The following is a 14,089-nucleotide window of genomic DNA, read 5'->3' as shown; positions in this document are numbered from 1 at the left end:
AATAATAACATGGTGGGGAAGAGAACTACATTGAAAACACCGAGAAATGTGGACGTAAAGATCAAATTATTGATTCAAAAAGACCCAAATCACTTAATCAGCTAATAAACAATTTAGTCGCTATGTTAACTCGAGAAATTAATTGAAGATAATGATAAGGTCGTCAGTTAGGAGCGAAAGACATTCAAAGGTAATCATAATCTCATGTCGAGATTATCATTTGAACTATGCAACTAATCATCACGCGACCTTGTGGATTCTCCAAACCAAGTAAAAGATCCGGCAGAAAACTTCGAAAGATAAGAAACGTTTAATAATCTCGTAATCGAAGAACACGATGGAGGCCTCAGAAGGAAGGCAGTAGGGTTTGTAATCAGAAGATATCATATCAAAAATAAATTCCAGAGTGTTCATCACAGACCCCCATTCAAATAAAACCAAAAAAAATAAAAATAAAATAAAATTTTCACAAAAGCTCGGCCTCATAGAGAAGATTAGATTTATCCACACGAAATGAGTTCAGACATATGCTTGTCATTGATTTCTTTAATCATCGGCCAAGATGCTAAAAGAAAGAAAGAATAAGACTACATTTTAGGGATCTAGAAGAGAAAGGGGGGTCGGACTCAGAGTATGGGTGGTGATATATCAGGATGGTCGTCAAGGCGAATCGCCATTACGACGAACGAGACCTTAAGATATATTCGTCACCGTCCTAATCCCCTTAGCGAATCGAGAAAGAGGAGAAAAGCTTACCGCCATCGATAGCTCGAGACAAGATGAGGAGGAAGATGAGGAGTTGTTGGTGACGGCGTCATTGGCATCTACTTATAGAGAGCTTCCAAGAATTAGGGTTTTGGAGGGAGGGGGAGTTCCTGTGTGTTGCTTCTGAGGATCGCATCGTCGCCGTTGGCTCTTCTATCAACGGATGGATTTAACATCTCATTGTCGCTTGCGGAATAATGGGACCGACTTCCATTAAAGTAGGTGGGTTCCGGACACCTCGGTGGGTAGTAACTAGTTAATCACTTTATAATTGGGTTTCTTAGAATCTATAAATCCTTTAATAAATATATTTAAAATTATACATGAGATTTTCGTTCAAATCTACACAATTTCGTATGCATCTCGACTTTATATTCGAGTGATTCAGACTTTCTTAGAAGCATATTACACCAAAAGAATATACCCAGTATATCAGTCAAACAAATAAAGATTAGTAAACAGAGATGGAAGTACTGACGTTGATGGACTCAGAATTTTGTAAAGCTACGTTCATTGCCAGATAAATTCCAGATATTAATCACAGTGAACTAGTTAAGATAAAATCCGATACAAAGCAAAAGCAATACAAGCCAATCTTGATATGATGCTGAGTTATTTTAGCGGTCATTTTCATATAATATACATAGATTTGGTGGGTTAAAGATTTATATTACATGTCATCAGAATCCAACTACGGCCGTTGCAGAATTCAAAATTCTATAATCTCTTCAAGCAAAGGATGATGATGATGATGATGCTTCTTTCCCTGGGAGAGATGGTAAAGCACTATTGCCTCTCAACTTCGACTAGCTCTTGTCCTCTCCTCGAGTATCGTGTGAGGTTCAATTGTCGAGAGAATTTGGGGCATTGACATGCCACCAGAGACCACAATCTCTGCACACGAATAGAAAGATGTTAACTACCACTAATCTCTAATTATCCACATTATTCTCATCAAATGCCGCATTCTACTGGAAAAAGAGTAGAGAGCACTGGACTGAATGAAAAAAGTTGCAGATTACCTATCCCTTCACGTACTGAGAGATTAGGTCTGATGACATCCCTCGAATTGACCATAAAGATATCACCAATGTAGAGATGGTTCGTTGGGACATAGACACAGTAAAGTTCCTCTTCACCAGAATAACCCTGCTACGAATTAATAACTGGTTGAATGTACGCAAGTAATAAAATATTTTTGCATGTTATGACATCTATATATACGGTAGAGTATTCTGCAGTCCGGGCCATAATAAAATTTCACGTATAATGTGCCATTTTATACCAAGTATACATGCACAAGCCAGATTCAATAATGTGACACATAAAGGTAAGAAACGTGAAAGCTAGAAAACATGTCAGACAAGGGTCATTATTATCCATGATATATTCTTTGACAAGTTGGCAATCATTCCCCGTGCAATTCATCAATGTTGTACAACCCTAGTAAACTAATCATTTTCAAGCTTTGGGATGAAGTTATCATGTGACACCCAGTCCCTATCAGAGAGAAAACAGTGACCAGCAGAAAATTGAAACCATGCAAAACTTTACAACAGCGATGATCACGAGATTTGTCTTAAGAACCTGAAGAACAACGGATGAAGTGATAAATCCAAATGCATATTCACCAACTCGAGGGTGCCTAATGATGGCCACTTCCTTAAAAGCTTGTGTGTTCTGATCTGTTAAGCGAATCATTAGTGACGCAATACTAAATGTATGAAAATAATCAAACTGATGAAATTTTACCAGGTGATATTGCAGCACTAATCTGCTTTGATGCATTATAGATATGGCGAACAAGTGGCATCCGCTTAATAATCCACTCTCCAAGGCTGAGAACAGATGCCCCAACCCATGATGACATGAACACTCCAATCATAAATATGAATGTAATTGAAGTTATAAAGCCAAGCCCTGTGGAGGAAAAGGACCAGTGTAACTACCAAAAGAGTACCAAAACTTTGCTAAGTAGTAGCAAAACAATCATCTAGTATTGAATAAACAAGGAGCACTGCTTTTGCATTTGATTTCCAATGATAACCCTTCTTCCTTTTCATAAGAATTTTTTTTAAAAAATCCTAGCCTTATAAACAAAGAAAAATGATCCAGTGCACAAAACTCTCACCAATGCAGGATCTATAAAGGGAAGATATGCAAGCCTACCCTCAGTTCTAAAGATGTTGCTTTCAAGACCTGAACCTTTTGTATGCAAAGGGTAAGCTCACACTAAGTGTGTCTTCTAAAGATTGTTATGTATAAGTCAATAGTCAAGGTCATTATATAGACATGCAAGAAGCAAATGAAACAGATCAACATTCAGTGATACAGGAAGAGTAAATGAAACGAGAATATATTGGAAAGCATCGCAGATCCTCCATGTCATATGCATAGGGATTTCAAAATTATGAACGAAATATTTCAAAAACCAAACTACTTAACATCCTGAGTAAATAAGAAAAATATAAAACTGCAAAATTAGTGGTAAGCTTAGTGAGGAACTACCAATGGACTATAGAAACATGTAGACAAAAAAGAAATATGAAATAACTAGGACAATAACACGGCAACAATAAAAATATACTTTTCCTTATAAACATTCTAGACATCGACTTGCACATATAGAAAAGACGACCTACCAAAAATGTTGATACCAAGTTGCGCATAGATTGGTGAAAAAAACCCATCAACAAAATGAATGAACCACCAGGTGATGTAGAAGGTGACCGCTATTGGGAAGAGGATGACGCTGCAATTTGCCCCCAAAAAGAGATGGATGAGACAACACTAATGATATCCAAAGAGAAGGATGACACTGCAACTGGCAGTAAACTTATTCTTTTTACAAAAATATAACACTGAGATGACAATCAGTTAAAAAAACAACAGAAATGTGCAACTTCACATATACAGGACGCATGGTAACCTTTACTTTCTGCTAAAGAAAGCACACAAGCACCAGAGGAGAAGCCAATCATAGTTAAAAGAACATCTACTTGGACACAGATGTTCTACTAAATGAACATAGCTATGTTCGTATTTATGCCATATTAACTTATGTGATTATCGCCTAAAGATTGCATCTTCCTAGTGGACTACAACTAGAAAAGGGCTAGTTTCTTCAATGAACACCTTCTAGGGGATGTATCTGCTATCTAATCTTTTCAATTTATCTATCATCTATTAAAAATAAGTGATACAACTGGTGATCTATGTTACAAGTTAATTGTAATTTGTGTTTGAGAACACCTGCCCCTTCTCCAAAGGGTTCTCCCAAGCATTATCTGACCTTTACAATTGCATATTTCAACCGTGATTAGAAATCTGAACCTGTTAAAACTTTCAAATTATAGTATATAAATTTCTCGGTCAAGCTCTAATTGCCTTGTACCGAGAGAAACAATATTTGAATATAAATTTAGTTTCAGGTTTTTGCCATTCCATCAACATTTATTTATATTCATCACTTTGCACTCTTTTGGTAATTCCAAATTTTCAAAAATATCCTTGGTTTTCCTTCTTTACTTTAACTAACATTCAGATAATAATGGGCATTTTGATTGATGAGAGACTCATAAAAGTAGTTTAAAAATAAAAAAATTACTCAGCTATTGATTATTGGGAAGGTCAAGGAAACATCAGCTATTTATCCTAAGACAGGAACAAAATCGGAAATATCAATATGATCCAGAAAAATGTGATTGACTAGGTCAGGATGGGGTCAAAAAACACAATATATTGAATAGTGATGTACTGTGCTAGCATTATACTACTGTAATTCATTTAAGAAAAGTTGCGTACGCTATACCACATGAAAGCTCAAAACATACAACGCAGTTTTAATGTTGCCAACCATTACAGTAATGAATAGATAAATAGAAGCAGCTCACCATCCTGTCATGAACTTTTTTGAAGCCCAACTTTGGACCACCTTATAGAATGCCTGCAAGACCAAAAAGAATAGCAATTCAACCGAAGGGGTCTATGAAAATATATTACTCCATAAAAATTGGTTGATATAGCATGTATTTTTCTAAAGTGAACAAATCCTTAATTTCATTGAAGTACTTATGACATGCACCCTTCTTCCCTTCCTATGATCACTGTAGTGCTAATGCAACAATCAATGGAATAGATGAAAAGATAAACATAAGATGTAATTTCAAAAAATTATGATTTTCTTTCTTTCTTCATTCTGTTAATAGATGCGATTACAAAATCACAATTTATTTTCTGCAATATTCCAATTCCATCGTAGGCTACCAAAGCAACCGAATGTGTTAATAGAGTAATGAGGAAAAGTGGAATCCATCATAAGCTGAAAACTAATCAAGCATTCGCAGTCTTCTAAGAAAATTGCAATCACATATCCCTTGTTGAAATATACAAGATCGAGCTATTATATCCGAAATAAAATAGCAACCCACAAAAGAATTGCAACTACAAGGCTCTCAACAAAACCCTAGCGTTAGCAAACAAAGAGATTAAACCAAACTAACATATCTCGTGTAGCAGGAGCAGGTGAGGCCTCTGATCAAGGAAAAAGAATCAAGACCCTAGCAATCCAAATAACTCAAAAATTATTCCGAATCAAAGAGATTACCATAGTAGACAACATAATTTAGGGTTTGGGCGAGAGGGAGGAGTGAGGGAGGCTGACCTCTCTACCGGACGAGAGGTGGTGATGGGAGGAGGTGGAACCGGAGGCGGATGCCTTGGACTCGGAGTCCGCAGCAGCGTCGTCGCCGGCGACGGGGATGAGCAGCTCCCGATCTCTCTCTCTGCTTCCCATCGGACTCGTCGACTTCTCTTCGCTCATCATCCCTTCCCCTTCTGCTAGGGTTTGTTCTTTCGAGATCCAAATGGAGATGAAATCCAAGAGGAAGAAACGAATGGAACGGTCTACTTCTCGGGGACGACTCACGACGAGGACTGTAAGTTAAAGTTGTCGTCTTTGTGGAGGATTTGGAAACGTTACTTAGGCGGAGGCGCTACTAATAATATGATTGGGTTTTCTAATAAGGAGATTTAATTCAATACATTTCTATCCTAACTATTATGACGGTTTGTTAACGAGGTATAAATGAGCTAAATTCTATCGTGTGTGTAATTAGCTAGTGATTAATCAACTCAATGCTCAAGCTTGGGTTGATTAAATTTTATTAAGCAATCGAAGTTTAGCACCCCTAAATTCTCATTCCAGATAATAATATTAGATGCATTTTATTAATTTTTTTAACAGTAAATATTATTTTGTTATATTATATTTCTAAAAATTGATTCCAAAATTAACTCTAATTTTAATATAGTTATATATAACTTGTAGATTTTGTTACGATCAACATTAACATCATAATAACGACAGACTTTTCTATATAACAATTTGATGAAGGAAGTGAGCCGGCTGTAAGAGCTTTGTTTGGATTTTCTTATTATTTGGAGGGTCTTCTTTGTTTGATGTAGGTTGTTTGTTATGTTACCCTACTTTAAATATTAGTCCATATTTGTTAAGAGTTATATGGAGCTGACTTAAACCCCTTATAATTTGCTCTCTTATTTTCGTCATTTAGGCTTGATATAATTTCTTAGTCTCTGTTGATTATAACCTTGTGATTAAAATTTTCTCTAATATATTTATATATATATAACAATTTGACGAAAAATGTAATTAGAATTTCGAATAACAGGAGTTATGATGAGTCAGTCATATCAACTGTAAGATTAAATACTGATTAAGTACTAGTACGAACTTTCCCCCCAAATATAAGAGGTCTTGAACTCAATTTTATCGCATAATCCACTGAATCAGATCCGACTCACCCAAGAAAAATTAGAGGAAAAAGGATACAAAATTAAATTGGGAAGTCAACGATCAGGAGGATAGGCATTGACCAAATCGATAAGATTTGTGCACAGTCGGATCACCCACAGATACTTACTTTTCTAATCTCCGGTGGGGCCCAGAGAATACCAATTCCGTACAAAGTTTAATGTTAATCTTCCGTGTCTCCACGTCGCTGCTGAATCTAAATCAAACGTATAATTGAAAGAAGAGAGAGACCGCCTTCTTCCCTCCCCTTTTTTATCCGCGCCGCCCAAGTATTCTTTCTGCTCCTCAGCCCTAATTTTTCGCTATCGGCGCCCAATCCTTGAGCCCCGGACTCCCGGTTCACGAACTCGAGGCCAGGAAGCGAAAGAGGAGATGGTTTTCTACTTCAAAGCGCGGCCGGAGGTTGGGGATTACACCATCTTCATGGGATTGGACAAGCACGAGAACGAGGAGCTGATCAAGTACGGATTCCCCGAGGACATCTGGTAATTACTGTCTCTGTTCTCATGTGGTTGAATTCCGTTGGTATCTTTGAGCTTAGGGTGAAAAATTGGGCGCACATTAGGGTGTAAGTTTGAGTTGGGATAGAGGAAAGCCAATGTAGTTTCTTCTTTTGTGGTTCTAACTCGCAGGGGCTTGCAAGTTTGAGCTTGCCTGTTTCGGATTCAAGTTTCACCCTTTGGCACATTTTTGCTTGTAAGATTGAGTTCAATATGGCAACCGTTATGAAGGTTATGGTCTACAGATGATCCTTAGACGACCTGCATATTTAGACTAGTACAGCAAAATGACACCATCCTTTGAGAACTTTGTCCATCATGTTCATATCACGGCTCATGAGCATCTTCTTAAAATTTTGAACTTCTCCGTTCGATCTAAAATAGTTGAATAGCAATCAAGATCACCTATATAGGAGAAATCTTCACTTTTGATAAAAAAAAATGTTGGGAATTTCTTTCTACTCTTTCAAAATCAGTATTTCGCTAGTCACCTTCAAATACTGGAAAGCATTGTCCGTCTTATAGAACTTTCGCCCTGGCATCCGGTATTTGGAATGATGTATTCACTTGTTATTCTTTGTTCTATGTAGAGATTTACCTGCACCGGGGAATTTGTTCTTTTAGGTCATGATATGGCTGAATCTATTCAGTGCCTCTACGGCTTTATAAAGCATGGGCCAAATGACTGGATTGGTTGCTCTTGCAGGTTTCATGTAGATAAAATGTCCTCTGCTCATGTTTATTTGAGATTGAACAAAGGCCAGACGATAGATGATATAAATGAAGGCTTGCTGGAAGATTGTGTACAGCTCGTCAAAGCTAACTCCATTCAGGGCAAATATCTCTTTGCACAATCTTCTTAGTTGTCTTCCTAATCACTGTTATTTCATCATGCTCAGTCGGGACTTCCAAAGAACTATTCAATTAGTATTTATCTATGTAATTTAGATGGAAACAGTAGATTCTTCTCTTTCTTATCTGGTACCCCTTCATGAATCATCACTGTAGTACCTTATTATGTTCATGTATGTATTAATCGCTCTTGTATATAAAGGTCCTCTTATTCATTCTGTGACATGGATTTCTTTGCAGGAAATAAGGTGAATAATGTTGATGTCGTTTATACACCATGGTATAATCTGAAGAAGACCCCTTCAATGGATGTTGGGCAAGTTGGCTTTCTCAACTCTAAGATGGTTGGTGGCTATTTCTAAAAGTTTAATGCGATAATTCTAGCATTTCTTGATCATTTGGATCTCTAATTTTGTAAAACATTTTTCCAAATGTTGCTGGAAGGAGCCATAAGTACTTAATAAGTTATAATAAAAACTCTTTTCAGACCTGCCTTATGATTGGTTAGACAATCAGAGTAAGAGAATCACCAGTGCTTGGACATTTCCCTTCTTAAAGTAAGATAGCATTTGTTTGTCATCTAAGATGTATGGTGAAAATGGACAATTGATAACCAAATATTGGTTGAACAGATGAGAAGTATGTTATATTTTTCATCTAACAATCGAGTTTTTAATTTTTTATTGAGACGCCTAGGGAGCCGTTTTTCTAGCACCAACAAATTATTCACTGTCATATTATTACAATTTTATTGTAATGTATGAGAACCTTTTCAAGTTAGCATGATCATGGACATACATACAAGGGAGCAACCATGTCGAAAGATTTTTTTTTTTCTTTTTAAAGATCTTAAATCATGAATAACTCTGTTCAAGTCTCCATATTTGGTTATACTGTTCTACACTTCTTCCACAACTATTAGGCTCCTTCCTGTGGATATTTCAGAAATTGTATTTAACACTCTTTTTTGTTTCTAGGTACGCACTGTGAGAGTTGAGAAGCGCATTAATGAAATTGTCAATAGGTTGAATAAGACGAAAGTAGAAAGGAAGCCAGATTTGAAAGGTAAGATTCTAAAGCAAGTCATATCTATCTTTTTTTTCTTATAAAAAATAATGTTTCACTTTAATCAAATGATTTTATTTACTTGTCTGGACGTACCTGCTTGCTTCGGAGCTTGTATTTGCCGAGGTGATATTTTCTAACTGTGTCGTCAACCACAGGTCAATAACACAAATAATGTATCACTTTTAGTGTGTTTGTTAGGACAATTGCTTGCTTCCGAGTTTGCTGTTTCTTCCCAATGTTTACCTACACATCCCTGCTTTTGATTGTTTCAGAATAATCATCATTAGTTTGATTGTTGTAGCTTATATGCCCCCCAAAAAGAAAAGAAAAGGGAAAAGAAAAATTATATAGTAAATTTGTTTTTTATTATCTTGTGAATGAATTCAACTGCTTCTTGATGAATTATTTACCATAGAGGTGGGCATTTAGTAAGATCATCCATTCATCCTAATTGTTATTCTGGAAGAAAATATATTTGTTCCTAATTATACTACTTTCCTGTAATCGTGTACATAGGTTTATTATCTCAAAGTGTATTTCATATTGTTGCTTTTATTCTCCTGTACAGCTGAGAGAGAGGCAGTTAGTGCTGCAGAAAGAGCTGAAAAGAAGCTTCATCTGAGAGAGAAAGTAAGTTCTGTTTTAATTCCTTAATCAGTCAGAAAACTTTCTTTCTGGTGAGATTTCTGACTCACTGTTTTTGTGCTTTCCACTGGAAAGAAAAATAGGTTTACAGACTTTAAAGATTACAACAATCATTAGTGGGTAAAGTTTAAAAACTTAAAAACAAATTCCATGCTATGACAGTAGATAATAAATAAGTTTGCACATATCATTCAACTACTTTAGAGCGACTCTTTCTTCCACACTGACATCTTACCTCACCTGGACTATTACTTTTCCCACAGAAACGCCGAGAAGAGATGGAAAGGCTTGAGAAGGAAAGACAAGCAGAGATACGAAGTTACAAGGGTCTGATGGTCTCAGAGAAGATGACTTCCAACAAGCAAATTGCATCGGCAAGCAAGTCCTTGCAGGAACTCGAAGATGATTTTATGTGAGCCAGCTCAATATATACATCTGAAGGAGAAACGTCAAATTCGGAACATTTGTCTGTGATATGATGAGTGATCTTGCGGTGAACTGAGAGCTATATAATTGGGAGGTTGGAAGTATTATTGTGTGGTTCCACGATGACTTTCTTTCAATCTGTCACATATCTCATATAAAATTAATGATAACATATTGAGTGGATTACAAGTGTTGTGGCCTTGTGGGGGTATTCATAGACAGTCTAATGTTTGTTGATTACTTTTAAATTCTAGATATCATGATAACCTATGTGATCACGGGTGTTGGTCCAGTGTATCAGGGTTCCTGCAATTGTTGGCTATAATCCTTACCCCTATTTTAGCCTTCTTTGAACTCTGTAAGTGCCATTCAACTATTCAAGATCCACAAAAAAGACAATGAATTTATGCTCCAGCCAAACTTTTTTATGTTTTTCCCCCTTCTAAATCAAACTAGCTGCTGCATTTTTTTATTCTTCAGCAGAGGTCATTACCAGCAACACTAATAATTTTGGTTCGTGTTTTTCAAGAATAATTTAATCCATCTCTTAAATATAAATTAGATATATCTATAACTTTTCTATCATATTGTTATTTGATTATAAAGAATTACTTTAAATAATATATACAAAAACTTATATTTGGTTACTAAACTGTGAATATGTTAGCAGTATTAAAAATCTTACTTAAAAAACATACGTAATTTTATTATACATCTTCACCCACGATAAGATTATAGATATAATTTATTACGTGATTACCTTATGTTTAAATAAGGTCTGATCAAAATAAAAAGTTTAGGGTTTAGAGTTTAGCATATATGAGTGATTGGTTATAAAAATGTGCCCAAACAAGTTAGTGATGATAATTAAGTTGTTATAATATCACAAGAAGTGTCATTACATAAACTTCACCAACAAGACATAATTCATGGACAATTATTTTCACTCACAAGAGGGAAATCAATAAAACGCAATAATCTCCGACTTTGAAGACCAGAGAATATACATCCTTATTGATGTAAATTTTGCAGCCATGTCCAACTGGATACCACATTATTTAGTGTTCCCATATTTAATCTATTTATCAGCTGGGCATAGATTGGGACTTGTGAAGAAGACAACAATACGGAACTAACACGGAAGGATTCAAAGACAGTAGTTACCTTCCTCTTTGAAACTTAATGCTCCAACCTCTGCTGAAGGGGACTGTCTTGGCATGCAAGAAGTACACTGCACATGAAAGAAAGTTCACAGTTATTGAACATGGAAAGAATGAAATATTACATTATAAGATAAATTTCATCTTAATTCTTGAAACTTTGTATAGCAAGTGTATGTTAGGTACAGTCGAGAGACACGATCCCTCTGGGATGCATCATAAACACTCAAATGAACATCAGACACTAAGAAACAAGAAGCTGCTTCAAGTTCTCACACGGTGTCTGCAAGATGGCAACCTTATTTGTCATCAGAACAGGAGCACTCCCCAATTAACATCTACTAATGAAATATTTAGAAGAACAAAGTTCTTGAATAACCTTGTGGCACCTTCTGGTGAATGCAAACATCTGCTTAATGTAACTAGAGTCTGCTGCTTGCAGAACAAAGCATTAAGTAGTGGTCAAAGCTATTTGTTACAAAAAATATTGCCTTGTGTGCTGCTGATAACATAACCTATCAGGTAAAAAGCTGTTTTCCAAGGAGAAGAATAACCATCTATTAGGAAACAGCGGAATCATATTAGTCATGAAGATTTAGACAGATATACACTATCACATATTGTTCTCTAAAATTTACGCAGAACCAATTAAATGATTTAGACCAACAGGTGCAGAGTTCAGTATGTCTCTTATTGCTGACGAGCAAATTCATGGCATAATGGTGTACCTTTGCGAATTCTTCCATTGGATGGAACTACCATGAAATTAATATACAAACAAAACTGATGTTTGAAGCAAAAGTTTAAATTATTGCAAATAGATATTATGATATGTCCATAAATATAATAAATTAAGAGTCATCATCCAAAATTTTCTCGTATCAAGCAATGATACGAGGTTGGCTAGATCCTAGATGTAACTCAAAAATGAGAAATCTTCAGAAGAATTTGTTAGATAAACTTCAGAAGAATTTGTTATATTTAAATGACCAGTTAACAATCCAATAATAAACCAATTAAAAATTGGTGAGAATTTGTGAGCAAAGGAAAATAAGACAACAGAGTATAAGAAAAGCTTTCTTTTTTGGTCAACATTCAATTCAGATAAGTCCTAAATACTACGAAATAAATCAAATATTCCTTACAGAATTACGTGTAATCAAGTCTTTTTCATCTTTGAATTTGTCTAATCAAATTAGCAAGAGTAAATCTGTAAATGGTACGACAACTTCAACTTCAACTTCAACAACAACAGCCAAGTGGTTCGGCAATGTCAATCCTTTTCCAGCCTCTAACTCTATCTAGTTCAAGGTTCCGTGTCAAATCGAGTGTGATGCAAGTAATATATTGCAGTGAAATTCAATCGCAATGTGAGTAAATCAAAGAGAAAAGTATGCGTCTAGTAGCACAAATGAATTCCAACACTCCGAAAACAATTCTGGAATTATTGAAAGAAATTCCTAGGAACAGCATTAGATTAACAAACACGAGAATTAGAAAAGGAGAAAGGAGGATAATTCATATTTGTTCTCTAATTAAGGCAGAATAATTTGCAAAGTTTAAAGATATCTCAAAAACGAAAACAACGAAGCAATCATTTTAGAAGCAGATGGAGATCTCGATCACTAACCATTCTTAGTCTCAAAGCTTAGACACGACCTTGTTCTGCTTCTGCTCATCGCTCTCCTCGACTAACCCCACTGCCCTACAAATTTCTGGAAAAGTCGACATCCGGATCGACGCGTACACCCCTCCGTCCCAATTCTTCGCCGCGAGTTCCTCCCCAAGCCTCATCGCCTCCTCCACTGTCTCGGCGGCTCCGCCGCAAACCCGATCAACGATGCCCCTCTCTTTTGCTTCCTTCGCCGCAATCTTGCTCGCCCGCAACGCCACGTCGCGCAGCGCCCTCGGATAGGTGATCTTTTCCCGCATCACCGCCATGAAGTAGGGCGGGAAGGTGAGCCCTAGGTTGAGCTCGCTCATGTAGAGGACACCTCGATCGCCTCTCATAAGCACGTAATCATGGGAGAGGGCGAGGAGGAGCCCCGCGGCGGCGGCGTGGCCGGTGACGGCGGCGATTGTCGGCATGGGAAGGGAGAAGAAGTCGGCGACGACGGGGGCGAAGAGCGTGACTAGGGATCCGAGACGCGCGCGTGCAGCGGAGAAAGATCCTGCGGCGTTGGCCCAGGCGAGATCGAAGCCATTGGAGAAGAAGCGGCCCTCGGCGACTGTAACGAGGGCGGCGCCGCCGCCTCCTTTGGCGGACGAGGAGGGGGAGGAGCGGACGGTGGCGAGGGCCGATCGGAGGGAGGAGATGAGATCAGCGTCAAGGCGGTGCTCACCGTCGCCGGTGAGGGTGAGGACGAAGATGCGGCCGCGCTTCTCGAGAGTACACATCGTTCGTATGGTTACTTTGAGTCCTTTTCGTCCGTTGTTCGGATAGAACCGTCTGCTAGCTTAGTGCATCGAAAAGGCACATAGGAAATTCTATGCGGGCTCACCGGCATCTACGCAAGCGACGGTCTTATGCAGTTATGCGTGAACAAGACGTAATTACTAGCGGTCGCAGAAGACCGGCGAGTTATTAATAAAGTCTTTGTCCGATAAGATCCCGCTACGTTTATTGGAAACTGTAGATATAGTGTAGTTGCACACGTGTCTCACTTCTTCACATAACCTCGTAAATTAACTTTTATGTATAAAGTCAGTGGGTACTCTTTACTGCCACGTAGAATCAAATCTAACTTTAAATAATTATTTTAAAAAAATTATTTAGCAGTTTAGTTTAGCAGCTCAGCTCACTCTTCACTCATCAGCACGGTGGTCTGAAGAAATAATTT

At 37.3% G+C, this 14,089-nt stretch overlaps 3 protein-coding genes and 3 non-coding genes across 6 annotated transcripts; 1 reads left to right on the top strand and 5 right to left on the bottom strand.

The window, feature by feature from the left end:
• Nucleotides 1–155: 155 nt before the first annotated feature.
• Nucleotides 156–253, bottom strand: LOC140771524 (small nucleolar RNA snR60/Z15/Z230/Z193/J17). The gene has a single exon (XR_012106178.1). It is a non-coding gene; the product is annotated as a small nucleolar RNA snR60/Z15/Z230/Z193/J17 (small nucleolar RNA).
• Nucleotides 254–342: 89 nt separating this feature from the next.
• On the bottom strand, nt 343–422 carry LOC140771531 (small nucleolar RNA U83). The gene has a single exon (XR_012106186.1). It is a non-coding gene; the product is annotated as a small nucleolar RNA U83 (small nucleolar RNA).
• A 200-nt stretch (nt 423–622) lies between these two features.
• Nucleotides 623–716, bottom strand: LOC140771526 (small nucleolar RNA Z43). Its single transcript, XR_012106180.1, has one exon. It is a non-coding gene; the product is annotated as a small nucleolar RNA Z43 (small nucleolar RNA).
• Nucleotides 717–1,337: 621 nt separating this feature from the next.
• On the bottom strand, nt 1,338–5,752 carry LOC140771275 (protein LIKE COV 1-like). Its single transcript, XM_073112750.1, has 7 exons — nt 5,429–5,752; nt 4,659–4,711; nt 3,408–3,517; nt 2,518–2,685; nt 2,353–2,450; nt 1,788–1,914; nt 1,338–1,659 (listed from the first exon to the last, which is right to left on the bottom strand). The coding sequence occupies exons 1-7, from the start codon at nt 5,588–5,590 to the stop codon at nt 1,562–1,564; spliced, it is 816 nt and encodes a 271-aa protein (XP_072968851.1). The 5' UTR covers nt 5,591–5,752; the 3' UTR covers nt 1,338–1,561.
• A 1,059-nt stretch (nt 5,753–6,811) lies between these two features.
• On the top strand, nt 6,812–10,278 carry LOC140770026 (uncharacterized). Its single transcript, XM_073110979.1, has 6 exons — nt 6,812–7,083; nt 7,805–7,932; nt 8,191–8,294; nt 8,928–9,015; nt 9,587–9,648; nt 9,927–10,278. Exons 1-6 carry the CDS (start codon nt 6,971–6,973, stop codon nt 10,077–10,079), a joined length of 648 nt encoding a protein of 215 aa, XP_072967080.1. The 5' UTR covers nt 6,812–6,970; the 3' UTR covers nt 10,080–10,278.
• A 669-nt stretch (nt 10,279–10,947) lies between these two features.
• LOC140770025 (enoyl-CoA delta isomerase 2, peroxisomal-like) lies at nt 10,948–13,784 on the bottom strand. The gene is made up of 2 exons (XM_073110977.1): nt 12,880–13,784; nt 10,948–11,320 (listed from the first exon to the last, which is right to left on the bottom strand). The coding sequence occupies exon 1, from the start codon at nt 13,644–13,646 to the stop codon at nt 12,891–12,893; it is 756 nt and encodes a 251-aa protein (XP_072967078.1). The 5' UTR covers nt 13,647–13,784; the 3' UTR covers nt 10,948–11,320; nt 12,880–12,890.
• Nucleotides 13,785–14,089: the final 305 nt, after the last annotated feature.

The sequence above is a fragment of the Typha angustifolia genome, chromosome 11 (genome assembly GCF_048772165.1).
Source record: "Typha angustifolia cultivar Huaian chromosome 11, ASM4877216v1, whole genome shotgun sequence".
In the NCBI taxonomy this organism is placed as follows: domain Eukaryota; kingdom Viridiplantae; phylum Streptophyta; class Magnoliopsida; order Poales; family Typhaceae; genus Typha; species Typha angustifolia.
The sequence above is the reverse complement of the archived record's forward strand: the minus strand, read 5'-3'. Positions and strand labels throughout refer to the sequence as shown.

Bases quoted from the DNA above. Each gene is read 5' to 3' on its own strand.
- LOC140771275 (XM_073112750.1), bottom strand. From the start codon at position 5,590: ATGATGAGCGAAGAGAAGTCGACGAGTCCGATGGGAAGCAGAGAGAGA. The intron at 3,518-4,658 runs GTGAGCTGCTTC...GGCAAATTGCAG, and splicing joins AAAAAGTTCATGACAGGATG to CGTCATCCTCTTCCCAATAG. The intron at 1,915-2,352 runs GTTCTTAAGACA...AATTCGTAGCAG, and splicing joins CTTCATCCGTTGTTCTTCAG to GGTTATTCTGGTGAAGAGGA.
- LOC140770026 (XM_073110979.1), top strand. From the start codon at position 6,971: ATGGTTTTCTACTTCAAAGCGCGGCCGGAGGTTGGGGATTACACCATC. The intron at 7,933-8,190 runs GCAAATATCTCT...ATTTCTTTGCAG, and splicing joins CAAAGCTAACTCCATTCAGG to GAAATAAGGTGAATAATGTT. The intron at 8,295-8,927 runs GTTGGTGGCTAT...TTTTGTTTCTAG, and splicing joins GCTTTCTCAACTCTAAGATG to GTACGCACTGTGAGAGTTGA.
- LOC140770025 (XM_073110977.1), bottom strand. From the start codon at position 13,646: ATGTGTACTCTCGAGAAGCGCGGCCGCATCTTCGTCCTCACCCTCACC.